General features: G+C 56.5%; 1 protein-coding gene and 1 pseudogene across 1 annotated transcript; both read right to left on the minus strand.

Annotated features, from left to right (window-relative positions):
* Nucleotides 1–270: 270 nt before the first annotated feature.
* On the minus strand, nucleotides 271–3,624 carry LOC144193141 (uncharacterized; the record flags this gene model as incomplete). The annotated part of the gene is made up of 3 exons (XM_077711952.1): nucleotides 3,496–3,624; nucleotides 1,369–1,413; nucleotides 271–766 (listed from the first exon to the last, which is right to left on the minus strand). Coding segments are annotated over exons 1-3 (603 nt in total), but the record flags the coding sequence as incomplete, so codon positions are not given.
* Nucleotides 3,625–5,220: 1,596 nt separating this feature from the next.
* Nucleotides 5,221–20,465, minus strand: part of LOC144193140 (titin-like) — a 39,148-nt pseudogene continuing 23,903 nt past the window's right edge.

Here is a 20,465-nt window from a genome sequence, read left to right on the forward strand (position 1 = left end):
GAGGGCGCAAGAGAGCGAACGAGCGAGCGCAAGAGAGCGAACGAGCGAGCGCAAGAGAGCGAACGAGCGAGCGCGAGAGAGAGAAAAAAACAGAGCGCGAGCGAGAGAGCGAGCGAGAGAGAGAGAGAGCGAGAGAGCGAGCGAGAGAGCGAGCGAGAGAGCGAGCGAGAGAGCGAGCGAGAGAGCGAGCGAGCGAGAGAGCGAGCGAGCGAGAGAGCGAGCGAGAGAGCGTGCGAGAGAGCGAGCGAGAGAGCGAGCGAGAGAGCGAGCGAGAGAGCGAGCGAGAGAGCGAGCGAAGAGAAAAAAACAGAGCGAGAGCGAGAGAGAAAGAAAGAGGAGGAAGAGGAAGAAGAGGGGGAGGGGAAGAGGAGGGAGGGGAAGAGGAAGAAGAGGAGGGACGGGAAGAGGAGGGAGAGGGGGGAGGGGAAGAGGAGGGAGAGGGGGGTGTAGAGGGAAGAGGCGGCGGTCGGGGGGAGGAGAAAGGGGGCGGTCGGGGATATTGACGTTGGCCGAGATGCTGGCGGAAGCCGGTCTGACCCCTCCGGCCGTGGCGATGAGCGAGGCCCCAAAGGTGAAGGGCGCCAGGGCGAGGCCGGCGATGGCCGTCACGCCGGCTACTTTGGCCTTCTGGTGGAAGGTGGCCAGGTGGCCGGCCAGGGCTCGGAGCTTCACCACGTGCTGCCAGAGGACCTCGGCACGCCCGGTGAATACCTTGTTGAAGACAGGCAGGGCTCGGTTCACCTTGTTGATCAAAGTGGCAAATGACCTGTGGGGAGGGGGGAGATGTTGGTTCCAACTTCCCTGGAAAACAGATGGATAGACGGCCTCCCGGCACGCCTACCGGGAATCGTCCCGGTCTTTAAATTCTTCGTCTGACGACAACTCGTCCCACTCTGGATGACAAAATGGGGGAAAAAAGTGCCATCTATCACCTATAAACCGAAAGCCTTTTAATGACCGACTGTGTGTGTGTGGTGGGGGGTCACCTCTTTTGGGGCGCCACATTACTGGACAATATTGCAGGGTTTTTGGGTCGGAAAAAAATAATTGCAGGGTGCACTTTTTCCAAACGGCCACAAGATGGCAGCAAGAGATCATATTACTGGGAAGTATTTTTCAAAATCAAAGACGGTGTGGCTGAGTTTTTGGTCGGGAAAATAATTGTATGGTAAACTTCTTCAAAACAGCCACAAGATGGCAGGAAGAGACCATATTAATGGGAAATATTTTTTAAATCAAAGCGTATGGGAGGCATTTTCGTTTTCAAGACCAATTGCGGGTTATGTCATTAATCTTGCCTACAAATAAACTAGTTTCAGGGTTAGGGTTATAGTCAATTAAAAGTCAAATCAATTAGAAGAAACTTACATAAGACGACATCTTGAGACAACTTGCGTTGGCGCCCAGAAGAACCTGTAAAGTGGTATGGATTGAGAACGTGTTGCCTGAGTACTTTTTACTTTGAAAAAAATACAAGGCACAACAATATATATTATCATTTAAAATTGACAATATATAGTGGTAGCTCGACATACGAGCAAGTGGAGATACGAGTAAAATTTCGAGCAAATAATCTCTAGATACAAGACCAATTTCGAGATACGCGAAAGCAAGACATGTAGCCGTTTATGATTATAGCGCACTAGTCTTTTTTGCTGCATCTCTTTCGTGTAGAACAGTGTTTTTCCCCCCGTCACTCAGCGCAAACGGCGTAGCGATCTCTATTACGAGGAATATATATTACTTATCGTTGGCAAGTGGTCGTGCGTTATCCCATTGTGAGGACATTTGTGTGCATCATTTTCAGAATATTTTGAAGGGAATATGAAAGCAAACAGCCCATCGATGGTGAAAATCAGGTTGGAAGCGGGATAAACAGCCAACACGGTCGGCCGGGGAAAAGATATAAAAATGCAGAACACAATTAGAATTTTGTTTAGTGTAAGGTTAGGTGAAACTTATTTTCCAAGTTTATTCAAAAAATGTTTTGAAACGAGCGTGTTGATGTGGGTTGGGGTCCATATCTATCTCTCTCTCTCTCTCTCTCTCTCTCTCTCCCCCTTCAAAAATCTGGACTACTATAAAACACATTTTAATAACATTAAACCACTAGTTTTGTGTTACATTGTCAATAGATGGTGGATTAGAATACATTTTTCCAATCCAATATCCTGTTGTTGTTTTTTCCCAGAGGGTGGGAAAGAATTAACGTCCAGCCCCCTTCGAAATCTGTATAATTTTTGTACTACTTTGACTATGAAGACCCGAATAATAGTAGGCACTGGAATAATAGTCGGGAGTGGAAAATTCCAAATGAATTCATAATAGTAGGCACCGGAATACTACTACTACTAATATTCATTATTTTTGGAATTTTCCACTGCCTACTATTATTCTGGTGCCTACTATTATTCAGGTCTTCATAGTAAACACATTTTGGTAATATTGAACTACTATTGTTGTGTTACTTTGAAAATAAATGTCGAATTAGAAGAAATAAAACGTTTTTTCCAATCCAATATCCTGTCTTTTGTTTTTCAGAGGGTGGGAATAAATTACCCCCTCATTTCTCTGTCCGTATATCTCTCTCTCTTCCCCCTTCGAAATCTGTATAATTTTAGCACTACTATTAAATACATTTTAGTAATATTAACCCACTAGACCTGTGTTACTTTGTTAATAAATTGCAGATTAGAGGAACGAACGAATGAACTTTTTTTAATAGTCGCCATTTTGAACAAAAGCCTCACGTCCGGAATGCTAACATTTGAATCGCCAATTTCGACGTCAAACACGCCTATCAAAAAAGTTACAGGTTAAAATGCTACTAAACCCGAATGAACGTCCCACTAAACACAACAAAATAAAGAGAAAATCAATTGCGAGGAGAAAGCCAGACACCGACCAGACATGGCGGCCATGTGGTCAACACAGTAACTACTACGCCGACGAGTTGGGCAACATTGCAACTGCGGCGCATGTACAACACAGAGATACAAATAGCCAACTTTAGAGTTATTATGATAGAATGTACTCACGTCCTTTTACGGATGAACACAGTCCAAATTCTTCAGACAAACATTTGGAGCTCGCTAACATCGTGCTCCTCGCGAGTCACATGGCGAAAAAAGGAAGTGACGTCATTGTGTCCGCCTTCAAATGCGGGAACTATTTAGTTTCTCGCGAGATTTTATCCAGATTCACAGTTGTACTTCGGCAAATTCGACATCAATCACGCCTACCAAAAAAAGGTTACCAGTTAAAATGCTACTAAAGCCGAAAGAACGTCCCACTAAACGCAATAAAGAGAGAAAAATCAATTGCAAGGAGATAATTACCATACTTCAACGCCAAACGCCGACTAGACATGGACGCCATGTCGTCAATACAATAACTACCACGCCCATGCTTCGGGCAACATTGCAACTGCGGCGCATGTACAACACAGAGATACAAATAGCCAACTTTAGAATTATTATGATAGAATGTACTCACGTCCTTTTACGGATGAACACTGTCCAAATTCTTCCGACAAACATTTGGAGCTGGACAAACATTTGTAGCTCACTAACTTGTGCTGCTTGCGAGTCACATGGCGAAAAAAGGAAGTGACGTCATTGCGCCCGCCTTCAAAGGCGGGAACTATTTAGTCTCTCGCGAGATTTTATACAGGTTGTACTCCGGAGGCCGTAGGGGCTATAACATTTAACGTGCAAGTAGTATCAGAACATTGCCCCTCGTAAACAAGTATAATTATAATGATTAGCGAAAACATTTAGTGAGTTTAATTTTATCTCTATAGTCTCGACCTCCGAACATTTTGGTTGCTTGTTTATAAATTGAAGAGTTTAAAGATTGAGTTGACAGTAACACACTTCAAAATCGCTGTAAAAGATACATAAATAAATGGACGTTTTGTATGCTAACTCTCTCTCTCTCATAGTGGGCATGAATTTGAAAATGTGTGGGTGGGTTTCAGTTACAAAGGAATTTTTATATTAAGATTTTTTTAAAGCTTGCTCGTCTTTTAATTAACATGATTTAGTACCTAGGCCTTGAGATCTTTGCGGTTTCTTGTGCAGCTAGGAAGAAGGAATAATGGGTCTCAAGATAAGTGTGGAATGTATAGAACGTATACAAGACTTGGGTGATATAATAAACAATGTACATTTTCAGAGTAAGTAATGGGAAAGGTATGCAGACTGGTGAGAGTGGATATATTTTTTTAACAATCACTCTAGTATACATTTAGCACTTCATATAAAATGTCCAAACCCTCCTTCTGGAGCCAATCATCAGCCTGTCATATATTCTGGGACTTGTTTCCCCTGGGGCCCTGTCAGAGACCCTCCTTTGTTAAAGGACAGCTCTCTGACACCAACTTCTTCAAACTAACGGGAACACGGGACAGTGACGATCGTGTGAGCAACAGATGAGCGTGGCGAATAGATGGGCTCCACCTTGGCTTTTTCTCATGACACAAAGATGATTTGATCAAAAAAAGTGCAGGTAACGGTTTCTGGACATGGTGTTGTGGCGCACACGTACCTCCGTTGATGAAAGGTGTGAGCGTGACTTTGGCCTCGGCCGTCCAGTTGCCGTCGCCGGACGCAGAGGAGCCCGATGACAAGGACGCCGCGGCCTGCTCCGAGGTGACCTCCTTGGTGTCGTTGCAGGCCAGGAGTGTGAAGTTGCTTAAAACAGGAGTCTTAATATAATGTGCATTTCTAAAGAACACCCCGTCTATAATCTCTGTCCTAATCTTATGCTCTTCCATGATGTCTATAATATCTTCTCAACTCGCCTCAGTGTTGAACTGTTGTATTTTTCCATGATGCCTATAATCTCAACTTCTGTACTTTTCCGTGACATCATGCTGAAATTCAATAAAGGCATCCTCCACCTCGAAAAGATACGAGAGAACCACTGAGCCGAGCGCGAGATACCACCTCGCGCCTCGACCTCTCTTCAGCCGGCCGGTGCCTTTAAAATATAACACAGTCTCTGCCTCGTTTTTCCTTGGTGCACGGTTGGTAATTGCGTTGATCTGTTATTTCGGACCCAACAAGGAGGGACAAAACTGGGCGCTCCTGACAGCGCCACCCAGAAGTGATTCACAGTATTTTGGTCAGAAAACAGGCCAGAGAATGTGTGGTGCTGAAATCATGCTTTATTAAAACAAAACGACAAACAAACACTCAAGGAGGACCAAGTAAAGAAAAGAAGAAGAAAAAAAAGCTTCCGCCGGCAGGCGCACGAGGCAATGCCGACTGAAAGCTACACACACACACACACAAACACGCTAACGAGCCAGATCCTCCGAGAGGGTACGCCACTACTGGCCCCAGATATAGTCGGGCAACCAGGCTGGGGAAAGGCCCCGGGGACCATTGCGGGCGTGAGCGGCGCCACTATGTCAAGGGGAAAGAGCAGCGCTCCGCTGGTCACAAAATGAATGGTCGCTCCGAGCCAAAGCAAGAGTGAGATCCGCCGAGGCCTCTCACGTGAGGGTGACGCAAGTGGCGCTGGGGGTCTCGCCTTGGCGGGAAACGGTAATGGCGACACGAGTCAAAAAAAGCAGAGGTTGCTTTCACCGGTGATTGAACTTTGGCGGGGAGACGCTCCACCCGCCGAGGCCATCTTAGACATCAACGTAGCGTTGAGGCGCAGGGATTTGGTTTCCACGCTTGCCGGGGTATTCGTTCCGTGTGGGACTTTCCCCCGCTGAAGCGCATTTGCGTTCACTCTTTCACTTCATATTCTTGCTAGAAATAACAAGGCAGACATTTGGCATAACCGTCCGATCCGGCTATATACATTATGTACACGGAACTGCAAAAGTGTCGTCGTGTTCCAAAACAATTCGAGACGCTAGTTGGACGATGGACTAATGTCAATCCATGAATGTGAATGTCAATCCATGAATGTGAATGTCACTCCATGAATGTCAAATTTGGTACAAAAAGTTTCTATTTACAAGAAGCTAAGTTGGCGTCAATTCTTTGGTTCCTCCCAGTTGTAATACAATTTTCTTTTTTTTTCTCTCTCTCTCTCTCTCTCTTTTTCCCCCCTCCCCGTTCCGCTCCTGCATCGACCGGACACGAATGTTGATTGCCGTCGATGCCAAGTCCGACTCATTGGAAAGGGGGCGTACGCGTGCTGCGCCGGGTCGCCCCTTCGGCTGCACGCTGGCTCTGCGAGATAGAAGAGGAGGCTTCCACGCGCACGCTCTTTGTCTCGGTGGAGCTAAAAGTGGTGGAGCGCATGGCCGTGGTCTTCACCTGGACGGAAGAGGTTGAGAAAGCTTCGGCTTTTTGTTCCAGGTGTGTCGTCTCTTGGGTGGCTTCTTCTGCATGGCCTGCGGGAATGGGAACAGCACGTTTGCCGGCGGGTACGTTTTCCGCGGCGTCACAATTGTAACTACTTACCGAGGAAGTTGAAAGCGGAAGTGGACGAATACTGACCCAGCTGGTTTCTGGCCTCCACGGTGCATTTTCCGCTGTCCGCTGCCGTCGCTCCGCGTATCTCCACAGAGTAGGCCTCGTCGGTGCGGCTCGTGGTCAAGTCGGATGTGGCCGAAACCTGCGAAGGACCGGGGCCACGTGAAGAATGGGGAGGAGGCGACTGGCAACGTTGGAGCGCAGAAAAAGGAAAATACTCACGCCCGAGTTGTCCTTGAACCCTAACCCCGATGCCGCTCCTTTCAATGATTTGATTTCACCAACGGAAGGCGGCGGCGGAGATTTGGCGCCAGGTGACTTGACGGCCTCCGGGGACTTCATCCTTTGCGGGCTTTTGACCGGTTCGGGGGACTTGATGCGTGTCGGCGTTTTGACGGGTTCGGGGGACTTGATCCGTGTCGGCGTTTTGACAGGTTCGGGGGACTTGATGCGTGTCGGCGTTTTGACGGGTTCGGGGGACTTGATGCGTGTCGGCGTTTTGACGGGTTCGGGGGACTTGATCCGTGTCGGCGTTTTGACGGGTTTGGGGGACTTGATCCGTGTCGGCGTTTGGACCGGTTCGGGGGACTTGATCCGTTGCGGCGTTTGGACCGGTTCGGGGGACTTGATCCGCTGCGGCGTCTTGACCGGTTCAGGAGAGGAGAGAGACTCCATCGGGCGCCCGCTCTCGACAGGTTCGGGGCACTCGGCTTCGGGAGAGGCGACTCTCGGGAAGGCCGTCACTTTTTGCCGGGACTGGGATTTTCCAACAGTCAGAGTAAAATGGGCTTCCTGCTTACCGGCGGGATTTACTGCCATTAAAGTATAACTTCCTTGGTCGGACACCAGCACGGACAAGATCTCAAGGGAGGAGCCGTACCGCGTGGAGACGACACGGTGACGGGCAGAGGACCCCAGCTCCACCCCCCCGCGAAGCCACGCCACGGAAGGAGCCGGGTCACCGTCCAGGTCGCAGGTGAATCTGGCGGGATCTCCCTCCTCGACACTCAGAGACTGCGGCGTGTTCAGGATTTGGGCGGGCCGCGCTCTCTCCACCACCCCCACGGATTGGGCCGGCGATTCCTCGGCGGTCGTCGACGAGATGTGGTAGGCGTCCGGTCGGGTGGGATCGGCGGGACGGCATGACGGCGGCTCCTCGTCCCCGCGGGCGCAAGAGAAGGCGGCGTATCTCTCCACCACGTCCAAAGTGGCGCTGTCGGAGATCTCCCCTTTGATGTTTCCGCACACCACCGAGTAGGTGCCGGCGTCTGTGGTCACGCAGTCGTTGATCTGGAGCGTCAGCAGTCCGCCCGAGTTGGCGATGCGGTATTTGGCGCCCGGCACCACATCTTTGCCGTCGTGAAACCACTTGACTCTGGGCTCCGGTTTGGCTTGGACGTTGAGGGTGAAACGGGCGTCGGAACCGGCGGCCACGCGCTGAGAGCGCAAGCGGATGCCCATGCGCGGGACGTGGTCCAGGCTGAAAGGAGACTCCGGCGTTGGCTGGACGCATCTCCGCTCAGACCTGAGCGTCTGCTTTCTCTCCTCGTAGCGGGAGAGAAAATCCACCTGGGGCAAGGCAGACTCCGACACCAGCGGCTTTTCCCAGCGGGGAGTTTCGCTCTCCGCCTCGGGGAGCTTCTTGACAACTTTGGGGATATATTCGGCGGCGTGAAACGGCACGTGCTCGGACCAGGTGGCCTCCGAAGCTCTTGCCTCCGAAGCTCTTGCCGCCGCCGACGCCGCCGCCGCCACGCGGCGGGTGTCCTTTTGAAAACTTTGGCTCTTCTCCTCCAACTCCATTCGCTTGAGTTGGCTCTTGTAGGTGGTGATTCTGTGGGCGGTGGCGTGAGGTCGGAGTAGCTCCTGATCCTCTCTGTCTTCGTACACTCTCTGCTTCTGTCCGGGAGGCTTGTACGTGGCCTTGTCGTGGCGCTGACGCAGGTCGAGGAAGCTGGGGCCGGCTTCGTATTTGGAAGGAATTCGGTAGGATTGGTAGCTGGGGCCGGCTTCCGTCTCCCGGTCGACGACGGCGCGCACCCTGACGGGCGACGACGCTCGGAAGCGCACGGGGCTCAGGCCGGGCGGGGAGGCCGAGTAGCCGAGCTCCGGCTCTCCCGCCTCCAGGCGAAGGCGCTCCTCCTCCGTCCTCTTGACGGACCGATATTGGCCGACCGGCAGCAGCAGCAGCTCCTCGTCCGACAGGTCGCCCAGCGACCTTCTTCGCACTCGGCGGTAGAAGTCGGTTCCTGGGGAAGGCGTGCGGCGCCTGGAGGGCCTGACCGTCTCCAGGTCGTCCCGGGTGGCCGAGGGGATGCGCCACTTTGGCTTGTACTGGTCTTTGATCCTCACGGGCACCTCGTAGAAGCGCTCCCACCTGGAGAGACGAATCGGCTTCATCCTCTTGCGTTGGACTTTCTCCAGGGGCTCGGGGAACTCGTACTGGTCCCTGAGTTTCCTGTACCACTTCATGTCGGAGAGAGGGCGGAAGTGTTTGATCTCCATGTCCTCTTCCAGCGGCAGCGGGTCGAGGGGCCGCGGCGCCGGCACGTCGTAGGGCATGCGCAGTCTCTTCTCGTCGGCCCGTTTCTTTCTCTCCGCTTTCTCCAGCTTCACCTGGGCCTGGGTCTTTTCGCTCTTCTTAGTAGCCACGGCGGGCTTGTAGGCGGTGGCCGCCTCCCTGACCGCCTGCGCCGCGGCCGGCGGCAGAGGGAGGACCACGGTGTCGGTCAAAATCTGATGAAGCCGCACCTTCTTGTCCAGCGCTTCCTTTTGAGCCCAGCCCGGATCCTGCCTCGGTGCGCTCTCGTCGTCCCTCTTAACGCGAGCGACCCGTTCCACCCGAAGCGTGGCCTGGCAACTGGCCGATCCGGCCGAATTGGTGGCGGTCACCCTGTACAGGCCCGAGTCTTCGGGCAGAGTGTCCCTCACGTGTAGAATGAAGTAATCCAAGCCTTCGTGGACCAGTTGGATTGACGGGCCGAAGGCCACGGGCGCGCCGTCCTTTTCCCACTTGAGTGCGGGGCGACCCGACACCCGGATCTCGAAGCGAACTTCCTGGCCTTCCTTGCACTCCACGTTGGCCAGGAGACGCTTGAACATGGGCCTGAGGGTGAGGTCGGCCGGTTTGGGCCGAGGGACCACGGTGAGATGGGCCTTGCAGCTGTCGTCCCCGTACTTGTTGCGGGCCGTCACGCTGTATTCGCCGTCGTCGTCGTGGTCCGCCGCGCGGACGATGAGCTGGTACAGGCCCTTGTCGCTGAGGAAGGTGTACTTTTTGTCGTCCTCTCCCGGGATCAGCCTCTGGCCCGACTTGTGCCAGGTCACACGGGGCTCGGGGTGCACGGTGACGGTCACGCTGAAGCGCACGTCCTCGCCCACGTGGGCCCGGTGGTTGACAAGGGGCAGGGTGAACTCGGGCGGCTTCTGAAGCATTCGGGCCGCGTCCATTCGCCGCTTGGTCCTCTTGACGGCGCGGGCGGTGAAGAAGCGGCGGTAGGAGCGGACGCCGTCCACAAACAGCTCGCCGTAGACGCTGTCTTCGCCGTACTCGTTGACCACCTTGCACCTGTACGTGCCGTCGTCGGCCCTGGTCACGCCGGCTACGGTCAGGGTGGCCGTGCCGTCCTCGTAGTGGACGGCGTACTTGTCGCCGGCTTCCAGCTGCCTGACGCCGCAGTACCAAGTGACTTCGGTGGCGCCGTCGTAGTTGTCGATGTTGCAGACGAACTTGACGTCGTCGCCCTCGGCGGCCGCCCGGTGGCCCAGCTGGCCTCCCACCGGTCCGTGCTCGAAGGGGGCGATCTTCACCTTGGCCACCAGCACTCCGCGTTGGGATCTGACCGAGCCACCGCTGGCCACACGGGCCGCCGAAACCACCGTGCTCCATTCCTTCTTGGCGGCGGCCCGGTAGTACCGCCCGTGTCTGTCGCTGGGGATGCTTCTCCCGCTCAGACTTTCCGGAGGGGCGGAGAGCCACGGGTGCGCCAGCGCCTCGGCGGAGGTCATGCGGTGCTTGCGCTCTTTGGTCATCAGGCGGTACGTAAAGTCCATGGCTTCCACGCTGACTCGCTGGAAGGATTCGTCGTCGTAACCGTAGGCGGCGTTGGAAATGTTGTCGATCATCTGCTGGTGGGTCTCGGCCGCAAGGGGGTTGAGCCCGCAGAGGAGCACGTAGGCCAGGACGCCCACCGACCACATGTCGGTGACGGCGCTCACGGCATCGCCACGGTGGATCTCGGGGGCGGCGTACTCGGCGGTGGTGTACTGGATCTTGATCTGCTCTCCGGGCGTCAGGTGCCTGGACTGGCCCAACTCGATGATTTTGACGCGGCTGCCGCTTCTGGTCTCGTACACCACGTTCTCGGGGCGGACGTCGAAATGCCCGTAGCTCTGAGCGTGCAGGAAGTGCAGGGCCGAGCAAATCTGCCGCAGGTAATTGGCAATTTCTCGCTCGTTGAGCTCAAAGTCGGCGGCGTGGAGGCGCTCGAAGATGTCCGCGCCCGAGACAAAGTCATAGATCATCACCAGCTCCTCGGGGCTCTCAAAGGACTCGTGGAGGAGGAGGAAGTTGGCGTGCCTGGCCAGGTTGAGCGTGGCAATTTCCTTCTTGACCAGGGCCTGATCGGCACCCCGGACCTTGACGAATTTGGCCATGTAGGTCTTGTCGGAGCCGACGCTCACGCAACGGTGGACGATGGCAAACTGACCCCTCCCCAGCTCTTCGGCGATGGCGAATTTGCCGTGCAGGTTCTTTGCGTCCGAGTGCGGCGCTTTGCCCCCGGGAACGTGCCCCGCCTCGTCCACCTCCCTGTCGTACAGCAGCACCCTGGATTTGTCCTCCTTGGTCACGACGGGGCCGCCGGCCTCGGACGGCGCGCTCTGTCCAAACTTGTTCTCGGCGATGACCCTGAACTGGTAGCCGGTCCCTCCGAAGAGGCCCACCACCGTGTAGCGGGTGTCGCGAGATTGAGCCACGCGCTCCCACCGCTCCGAGGTGGTGGGGCACTTCTCGATGACGTAGCTGACGACCTTGCTGCCGCCGTCGTTGGCCGGAGCCACCCAGTTCAGGGTCACCGAGTCTCTGGAGACGTCGCTGGCTTGGACGCCCCTGGGGGCGTCGGGCACATCCGCCACATCCAGCTCCACCGTCTGCTGATCGATTCCAAATCGGTTCTTGGCGCAGACGATGTAAAAGCCGGCGTCCTTCTTCTCCACGCCGTTGGGGAAGAGCAGAGAAGTGAAGGATCGCGTGACGATGACTTGGTAGTGGCCGTTGCTGTCGATGAGATCTTGCCCCTTCTGCCAGGTGATGACCGGATCCGGTTTGCCTCCGAAAGGTATCTTGATGTTGACCATCTCTCCTCGCAGGGCAGGAATAGCTTCTTTGTCCTTCAGGTTCTTGGGGAGGTTGATCTTAGCAGGAACTGCTCACAGAGAAAAAAGAGGCGGTCAATGCGAGGAGAACAACGCGCCGGGCCAAGAAGCATTGGCCGGAGACCGCCGGGGAAAGGTGTAGACAGAGAGAGAGAGAAAGAGAGAGAGAGAGAGAGAGAGAGAGAGAGAGACAGAGAGAGAGAGAGAGAGAGAGAGACAGAGAGAGAGAGAGACAGAGAGAGAGACAGAGAGAGAGAGAGACAGAGAGAGAGAGAGAGAGAGAAACAGAATGCACTAGTGACTGGTGTGCTTACCTTCGACATCCAGAGAGACGGTAGCGCAAATGGACCCTCCTTGGTTAGTGGCCCTGATCTGGTAGACGGTGGAGTCCTCCTCGTCAGCTTGGGCGACGACCAATTGGTGGTAACCTCCCTTGAATTCCTGGATCTTGATCTTGGTTCCATCCGAACACATCTCCTTTCCTCGTCGGAACCATTTGATCACGGGGTTGGGTTGTCCCGTGATCTTGCAGACCAGCGTGGCGTTGCTCTTGTACTTCACGCTCATGTTCCTCAGCTCCTCCTTGAAAGCGGGCGCGCGGACGTCGACGGCCGTGGCCGGCACGATGGCGCCACTCTCCTCGCTGTAGTCACTCTGTCCCCCGAGGTTCTCGCACTTGACCCGGAACACGTACTCGGCGCCCTCCGACAAATGCTTGACGGAGAAGACCGTCTGTTTGATCTCGCCCGTGGTCACGGGCGTCCATTCGCCCCATTCCTTCTTGTCCTTCTTTTGCTTCTTCTCCAGGCAATAGCTCTTGATTTTGGAGCCGCCGTCGCTGAGCGGAGGCTTCCAGGAAAGCACGCAGAGTCCTTGGTGATGGCAGAAACCACCACTGCCAGAGGCGCAGATGGTTTCTCTGTGGAAAAACGACAGCCGTTGGTCAGTCAAACAGGCCACGGTTTGTCCTGGCTTTTTTTTTTTTTTTTTTTTTTTTTTTTTTGAAACTATTTTCCTTTTGCCCGACGCGAACGCACCCAATTGGGTCTTGATGACAATAGGCGAGGCCAGTTCCAGGGGGTTGCTGTTGCCATAGCGATTCTGGGCATAGACCCGGAAGAAATACTGGCAGCTGTCAGTAAGGTTGGGCACCCGGCAAGACGTGCCGTTCACCGAGGAGGACACCAACTCCCACTGGCTTCCTTCCCTGTCTTGGCGCTTCTCCACGATGTAGTTGGTGACAGTGCAACCCCCGTCGTCCTTGGGGACCTTCCAGCCGATGATCACCGAGTTCTTCAGGAGGGCCTCCAGAACGATGGGACCCTGGGGCGCGTCAGGCTTGTCTGCGCGACAAACGCAATCGGCGTGGTCAGCGGCGGCCACTCTGGAATGCAACCAGGGCGACTCTGGAATGTAACGGCGGCCACGTACCGTGGATTTCCACGTCGAAGGCGGCGTCGGCCCGGCCAAAGTGGTTGTGCAGTCGGATCCTGTATTTTCCTCCGTGGACTCTGCGCTGCACGTTCTTGATGACCAGGTGGGTGTAATGCTCGGTGCTCTCGATGCTAATGTCGTCCGAGTCCTCCAGGGTCTTGGCTTCGTGGAGCCACGTAATCTTGGGCACGGGGCGGCCAACGTAGGCGGCGTGGATGCGAAGGGTCGTTCCCAGACCGGCGTAGTAGGTGCTCTTGAGCGGGTGGTCGGCGCTGAAGGCCGCAGCCGCTTCCAAGACCAGCGTTCCCGTGCTTTCCGCTTCTCCGGCATCATTGCTGGCCTTGCAGGTGTACGCTCCCTCGTCCTCCTGTCGGTCGGTCGTGATGGAAAGGGAGTGGTTGCGGCCGTCGGAGCTCATCTCGTATTTGCGCGACTCGGCAATCTCCTTGCCCGCGTGGTACCACCGGATCTCGGGCATGGGCCTGCCGATAATCTGGCACTTCATGACGGCGGGCTGGCCCAGTTTTTCGGTGACTTCGTCCATTTCCTTTCTGAGACTGGGTTTGGTTTCACCTGTGCGGGCCATGCGGACGGGGGGGAGGGGGGGGCAGAAACCGAATGTTAACTGTCAGCTCGTTGTCGTGACGCCTGCCCACGGCACCGTCTCCGCCGCGGGGGTTATTATACGCACCGCTCAGTTTGGTCTTGACGCAAGCGGCGCTTCGTCGTGGTCTGCTCATTCCCGTCTCGTTCTCGGCATACACTCTGAACTCGTATTCGGTGGCTTCGGACAGACCGCGCATGGTGAACTCCTGTTCTTTCAGCCTCTGCTTGTTGCATTTCTGCCAGCTACTTTCGGTGGACTTCCTACATTCCAGCCAGTATCCCAGGACCTCCTTCCCACCGTCACATTCTGGAGCTTGCCAGTGAATGCTTATGGTGTTGTTGGTCACTTGCGTCGTATCAATTTCGCCCGGCTGGCTCGGCTTATCTGCAAAAAAACAAACAAAAAAAAAAACATTTTGTAATACATTCTAGCGGACGTGCTCTAGGCTTAGTCCGCCACTTGGCACGTGGGAGCGGTACTCACCGAAGGGATCTTTGCACACGACGGAATCGGAGGCGGGTCCGGCCTCGCTCTCGCCGATATCGTTGAGGGCGACCACGCGGAAATGATAGTCCACGTCCTCTGTGAGTCCGGACAGCGTGAACATGGTGGAGAGAATCCTGGCGGAGTGACGGCGCCATTGCTCGGAGGCCACCTCCTTGTACTCCAAGTAGTAACCCGTGACGCGAGAACCCCCGTCGTCCTTTGGTCGGGACCAGGCCAGTGCCACCGAGTTCTTGGTGAAATCCATGATCTCGGGCGGAGCGCCGGAGGGTTCCGGCGGGCCTGTTTGGCAGAGCAGACGTCAACGACTCACGGGACTCACGGTGATTCACTTCTACTCTATACTTACAGAGCGGAGTCCGGGGAACCAGCGGCTGCGCCGACTTGAGAGAGGGACCGATGCCGTAAGTGTTCTCGGCGGTAACCTTGAAGTGGTATTCTGTCCCCTCCTTCAGACCTTTGACCACTAGCTGAGTATCGGTCACCCTGCCGTCCACGGTGTACCAGGCGTTCCTGCACACCTCCCTCCGTTCCACGATGTAGCCCAGTATCTCGGCGCCGCCGTTGTCGCCGGGCACCCCCCAGGACAATTTCACCGAGTTTGCCTGGATTTCCTCGTAGGTCAACGGTCCTTCGGCGGCGCCGGGGCGGCCGATGACGTTGACCTTAATTTGGGCCTTCTTCTTGCCCACTTGGTTCTGGAGGAGGAGCTCGTAAACACCCGAGTCGGTCCTCTCGGCCCCTTTGATCACCAGTTCGCTGGTGTCCTCGGTGTGCGCCACCATGGCCCTGTTGGACACGACCGCGCCGTCCTTGGACCACGAGCAATTCGGGGGAGGTTTTCCCTTGACGGGGAGGGAGAGCCGGACCACGCCGCCGTGGCGAACCACGTACACATCCTTGTATTTCAGCTCCAGTTCATAATCGGGAGGTTCTGTGGGAGCAAAACAAGGCGTGAGACTTTTGGCCCAGCTGTCCGAAGACCAGGCGTTCGGACGGTGCCCGGCGCGCCGGCTCACCCGACATCTCGGTGACCGAGACGGTCCCGGGTACTTCGGCGGCCTCGCCGCAACCGCCGGCGTTGCAGGCCAGCACTCGGAATTTGAACTGCTCTCCTTGCGGCATGTTGGACAAAGTGTACTCGCAAATCAGAGACGGAGTGGTGTTGCATTTGAGCCAAGCCACGGTGCCCGCCTTCTGCATCTCGATCAGGTAGCCGTCCACTTTTGCGTCTCCCTCGTCATCGGGGGGACTCCAGGCCAACGATACGGACGACTTGGTGGTTTCTGTAATCCGAGGGTTCTGCGGACAACCGGGTGGATCTGACCGAGGAAACAAAAAAAAAACTCACATTTTTGGAGTGCAAAATCCTTCTTTTTTTTACCGACTCCCACCAGATTCTTTCAATGAGACGGGGGGGATTTGGGCTCTCACCAATGGGATCCGCTGCCACCGCCGGTTTGGAAGGCAAACTCGGTTTGCTTATTCCGCGGGCGTTGACGGCCAGAATTCTGTGCTCGTACTCCAGACTTTCAGTTAACTCTGTCGAGCGGTATCTGGTCATGGTGATGGGATTCCTGTTGGCTCGCACCCATCTGTCAGACCTGACTTCTTTGCGCTCAATGATATAACCGGAAACCTCCAGTCCGCCGTCCTCTTCCGGCGGGTTCCACGCCACGGTCATTCCGTCGCGTGAAACGTCAAAGACGGTGGGTCGTCCGGGAGATCCGGAAACATCTGTTGAAGATGGACAGCGGGTTGGCTTCTGTCCACGCCTAGCTTGGAGGGCAGCGGGTTAAGGGGGTTACGCACGACGCACGTGGTACCATAAGGACGCATTTTTCTCTCCACAGCCCTGCTGTCTACCGGTCGGTGTCAGGTGGGTGAACGGGCTACCGTGAGCCTGCCCCCTCCCAAAAGGGGTGTCGGAGCACTTACTTGTCAAGCTCTTGCAGGTGACGATGTCAGACTGCGAGAAATCCCCCACGCCGTAGCCATTGAAGGCGGCCGCGCGGAAGACGTACTCGTCTCCCTCGATCAGGTTGTGAAATTTGAAGGTGGGTCGGCTGACCGACCCACAAATGGGCACCCAGCCCGGTCGGTGGGCATCTCGCTGCTCCACCACGTAGCCGCTGACGGGAGCCCCGCCGTCCCTGAGAGGGGGATCCCAGCTACAGGTGACGGAGGTGGCGTCGATCTCGTCCAATCGGATGGCTCCTTGGGGTTGGTCGGGTTTGGCTGAGAAGGGAGGATATTCCGTCAGTTCCAAGCCACCCGCTCGTCCCAAAGCCGGCGCCACGTCCGGCTCGGGTTACGACAAATGAAGAAAGCTTTCCTTACAGAGGACGACAACTCGGACGACCTCGGTGGTGACCCCGACGGCGTTCTTCAGCTCCAGGGCGTAGTCGCCGGTGTCGTCGATGGTTACGTCCGAGACGGTGAGTTTGGAAAACTTGCCGCCGCTCTGGATCTTGACACGCTCGGAGATTTTGATCCTGTCCTCACCGAGGAACCAGAGGCAGGACGGGGGAGGCCTGCCGACGATGGGCAGGTGGAGCTCCAGCGTCTTGCCGGCCAGCACGTGAATGCTCTTCTGGGGGAGGCTGCTGAAATCCACTGCGGGCATGACTGGCAGAGACAAATCAAAGGATTACAAAAAAAAAGGCCAAGGACTGCAGAGAGCCAGTAAAGATTTGGGGTTCACCCCAGCGCTCACCTCTTTGCTCTTGCACGGTCACGGGCGCCACCAGCTCCTTGGCCTGGCTGGCACCTCGGCTGTTGACGGCTTTGATTCGGAAGGAGTACTGCTCCTTCTCGTTCAGCTTCTCCACCGTGTGCTCAAAGTCGGTCATCTTCAGCGAGGCCACCTTCATCCATTTGTCGCCGCCAAACTGGCAGGCCTCCAGGACGTAGGCGGTCACTCTGCTGCCCCCGTCGTGCTCAGGCTTCTCCCAGGCCAAGGAAACGCTGCTCTTGGTCACGTCCGTCACCTCCAGTTTTGCCGGCGGGTGAGGGACCTCGCAAACCAGGACCACGTCCGGGGTCTCGCGAGGCTCGCCCACGCCGTATATGTTTTCCGGGAGGACTCGGAAGTAGTACAGCGTGCCCTCCAGCAGGCCTTGGATTTTGAAGCAGGTCTTGCTGCACTTGGAGGTCACCGTCTTGTAGGCCCTCATGGATGCCTCGCGCCTCTCGATGATGTAGTTGTTGACGGGCGCCCCGCCGTCCACGGTGGGCGCTTCCCAGGTGATGGTGGCGGCTTCTCTGGTCAATTCCTTGACCTGGATGGCTCCCGTCGGTCCCGGCGTGTCTGGAAGGATTCAGAGTTTGTCGTCGGCCGAGGAGTGCCGGGACGGCCACGACGGCATTCGGACGAGGGACGGCGATGGCTCACCGTAGACTTTGACCACCACAAAGACTTCCCGCTTCCCGGCAGAGTTCTCGGCGACCAGCGTGTATTTGCCCGCGTCGTAGCGGTGGACCTTGTCCACGATGAGCGTGGTGGACTTGCGCGTGACCTCCACGAAGCCCCGGTTGTTCAGATCGACGCCCGGCTTGGTCCAGGCCACGGTCGGCGCGGGACGCCCGCTAACGTTAACAGAGAGGCGGAGGGAGCCGCCGGCACGCAGGCAGACGGTCTTTTTCAAGTCGTCGGGCAGGTCAAAGTCGGGCGTTTCTGTTGGGCGGAGGTCAAATGAGGTCAGTTGAGCCAGCTACTCGACTACTTGGCGTCACGGCAAATGGAACGCCGGTATCTAACGGCGTCCCACTTCCGGTCGTTCCGAGGCCTTTCTTCCCCGGCCCGGACGGGCCACGTACCGATCCTCTCGGCCGGCTCGGTCTCGGCGCTGTGCTCGCTGAAGTCTCCGGCGCCGTTGATGTTGACGCCGGCCGCTCTGAAGCGATACTTCTTCCCCGAGCAAAGTCCGGTCACCGTGTGCTCGGAGGTGCGCAGCGTTTTCTGGTGGGCCCTGGTCCACTCCTCCGTTCCGGACTCCTGCATCTCCAGCAGGTAGCCCAAGACGTCGGCCCCTCCGTCTTCGGCGGGACGAGACCAGGCCAAGGCGATGCTGTCGCCGTTCGTGTCGGTGATACGAGGCGCCGAAGGCGGGGAGGGGGTGCCTTTAAACCGGAAAAGAGCAGCGGTGGTCAAGAGATGGAAACGCCGGGATGACCAAAAGGATGGCGGCGTCGGACCTAAGGGGGTCCCAGACGACTCCCCGGTGGGGTACTCACACGTCGGCACTCTGCACACGACGTAGAGAGAAAGCTCGCTGGGTTGGCTCTCTCCGGCCTTGTTGATGGCCGTCACTCTGAACTGGTAGACGCTCCCTTCCGTCAGACCGGAGACTTTCAGCGAGGTGTCCAAGTGTGCTCCGCTCCTGTTCACCTTCACCCAGCGGGCGCTCTTCTTCTCCCGTCTCTCCAGCAGGTAGTGGGTCAACGGGCTGCCGCCGTCGCTCTCGGGCTTCAGCCACTCCACGCTGGCAAAGTCTTTTCCGGACGCCAGGATCTCTGGGGCGCCGGGTGGACTCGGCACGGCTGGAGAAAAAAAGAGAGCTTTGTTCGAGGCCCGGGTGGGAAAGAGGGCTCCGGTGGGAAGGCGAGTGTCGCTCGCTCGCCCCCCGGAGCGTATGACGGAGCTGGGACGGACGGGGGAACTCACTGAAGGTGTTTCTGGCCAGCATGGGCTCCGAGACAAGCGGGACTCCGGCGCCGTACTTGTTGATCGCACGCACTCTGAACAAGTATTCGGTGTTCTTGAACAGGCCTCTGATGGCGCAGGTCAGCTCCTTGCACTCGGCGTTCATGAAGACCCAGGTCAGTCTGTTGGTGTCTCTCCTCTCCACCAGGTAGTGAGAGACCTCGTCGCCCCCGTCTTCCAGGGGAGGCTCCCAGCTCAGGGTGCACGACTCCTCGGTCAGCCCGCCGATCTGGATGCCGCCTTGGCATACCCCCGGAGTGTCTGCAAAGAAGGGACGCGGCGGCGCCGCCGGTCACCTGGCGGCCCCGGCGGGAATTGGACGAGGAGTGGCGAGGGGGGCCCCCGCTCACCTAGCACCTTGACGTTGACCTCGGCAGTCTTGGTCCCGCTGGCATTCCTCACGGTGAGAATATACTTGCCGCTGTCGTCCCTGTCGCAGAACTTGACCACGGCCGTGGCCCGCTGGGGCGTGTAATGCAAGTGGTACTTCTCGCACAGGTCCAGCTCCCTGTTGCCCTTGGACCAGGAAGCCTTGGGCTCGGGTCTGCCGCCCACCGCGGCGTCCAGGACCAGATCGGATCCCGCTCTGACCAGAACCACTTCAGAGAGGAGTTTTCCGTCCAGCTGAGCCTTCGGGGGTTCTGTCGGGATAATGGGGGCCGAACCGTGGAGGCGGGTTAGATAGAGTGTCCCCGGCGATGGGCCACTCTGCTGGAAAGGATGGCTCACCAAAGTCGGTCATGCACTGCACCGAGCCCGTGGACTGGGACGGGCTGCTGAAGACCTGGTTGGAGTTCTTGGCGATGACTCTGAACTCGTAGGCTTCTCCCTCTCCCAGAGCGGTCACGGTGTAGAAGGTGTCGGTCACATTTGTGTAGTTACACTTGAGCCAGCGGCCCTCGCCCGTGAGGGTGTACGGCTTCCGTTCGATAACGTAGCCCACGATGGGACTGCCGCCGTCATTGAGTGGAGCCGACCATTTGAGCGACACCGTGGTCCTGGTGACTTTTGTCACCTCCGGCTTACTCGGGGGATCTGGGAAGAGAGCAGTTTGGCCGGCGTAAGGTCACGTGCCGGCGGCGATACTCACCGACGGGATTTTGGGTGACCGCTCCTTTGGAGGCTTCGCTGGCTTTACTCAGACCAGCGCCGTTCATGGCGTAGACTCGGAACTGGTACTCCAGACCGTCTACCAGTTCCTCCGCCCGGTAGAAGCACTCAAAGCATGGGATCTTGTTCTGCCTCACCCAGAGAATATTGTTCCTCTCTTTCTTCTCAATCCAGTAGCCGGTGACTCTGCTGCCGCCGTCGTGATAGGGCTCCTCCCACTTCAAGGTCACGGCGTTGGCGGAAACGTTGGACACGGTCGGCCTGGTCGGGGGCCCGGGCGGCGCTGCAA

Source organism: Stigmatopora nigra, unplaced genomic scaffold (genome assembly GCF_051989575.1).
Source record: "Stigmatopora nigra isolate UIUO_SnigA unplaced genomic scaffold, RoL_Snig_1.1 HiC_scaffold_93, whole genome shotgun sequence".
Lineage (NCBI taxonomy): Eukaryota > Metazoa > Chordata > Actinopteri > Syngnathiformes > Syngnathidae > Stigmatopora > Stigmatopora nigra.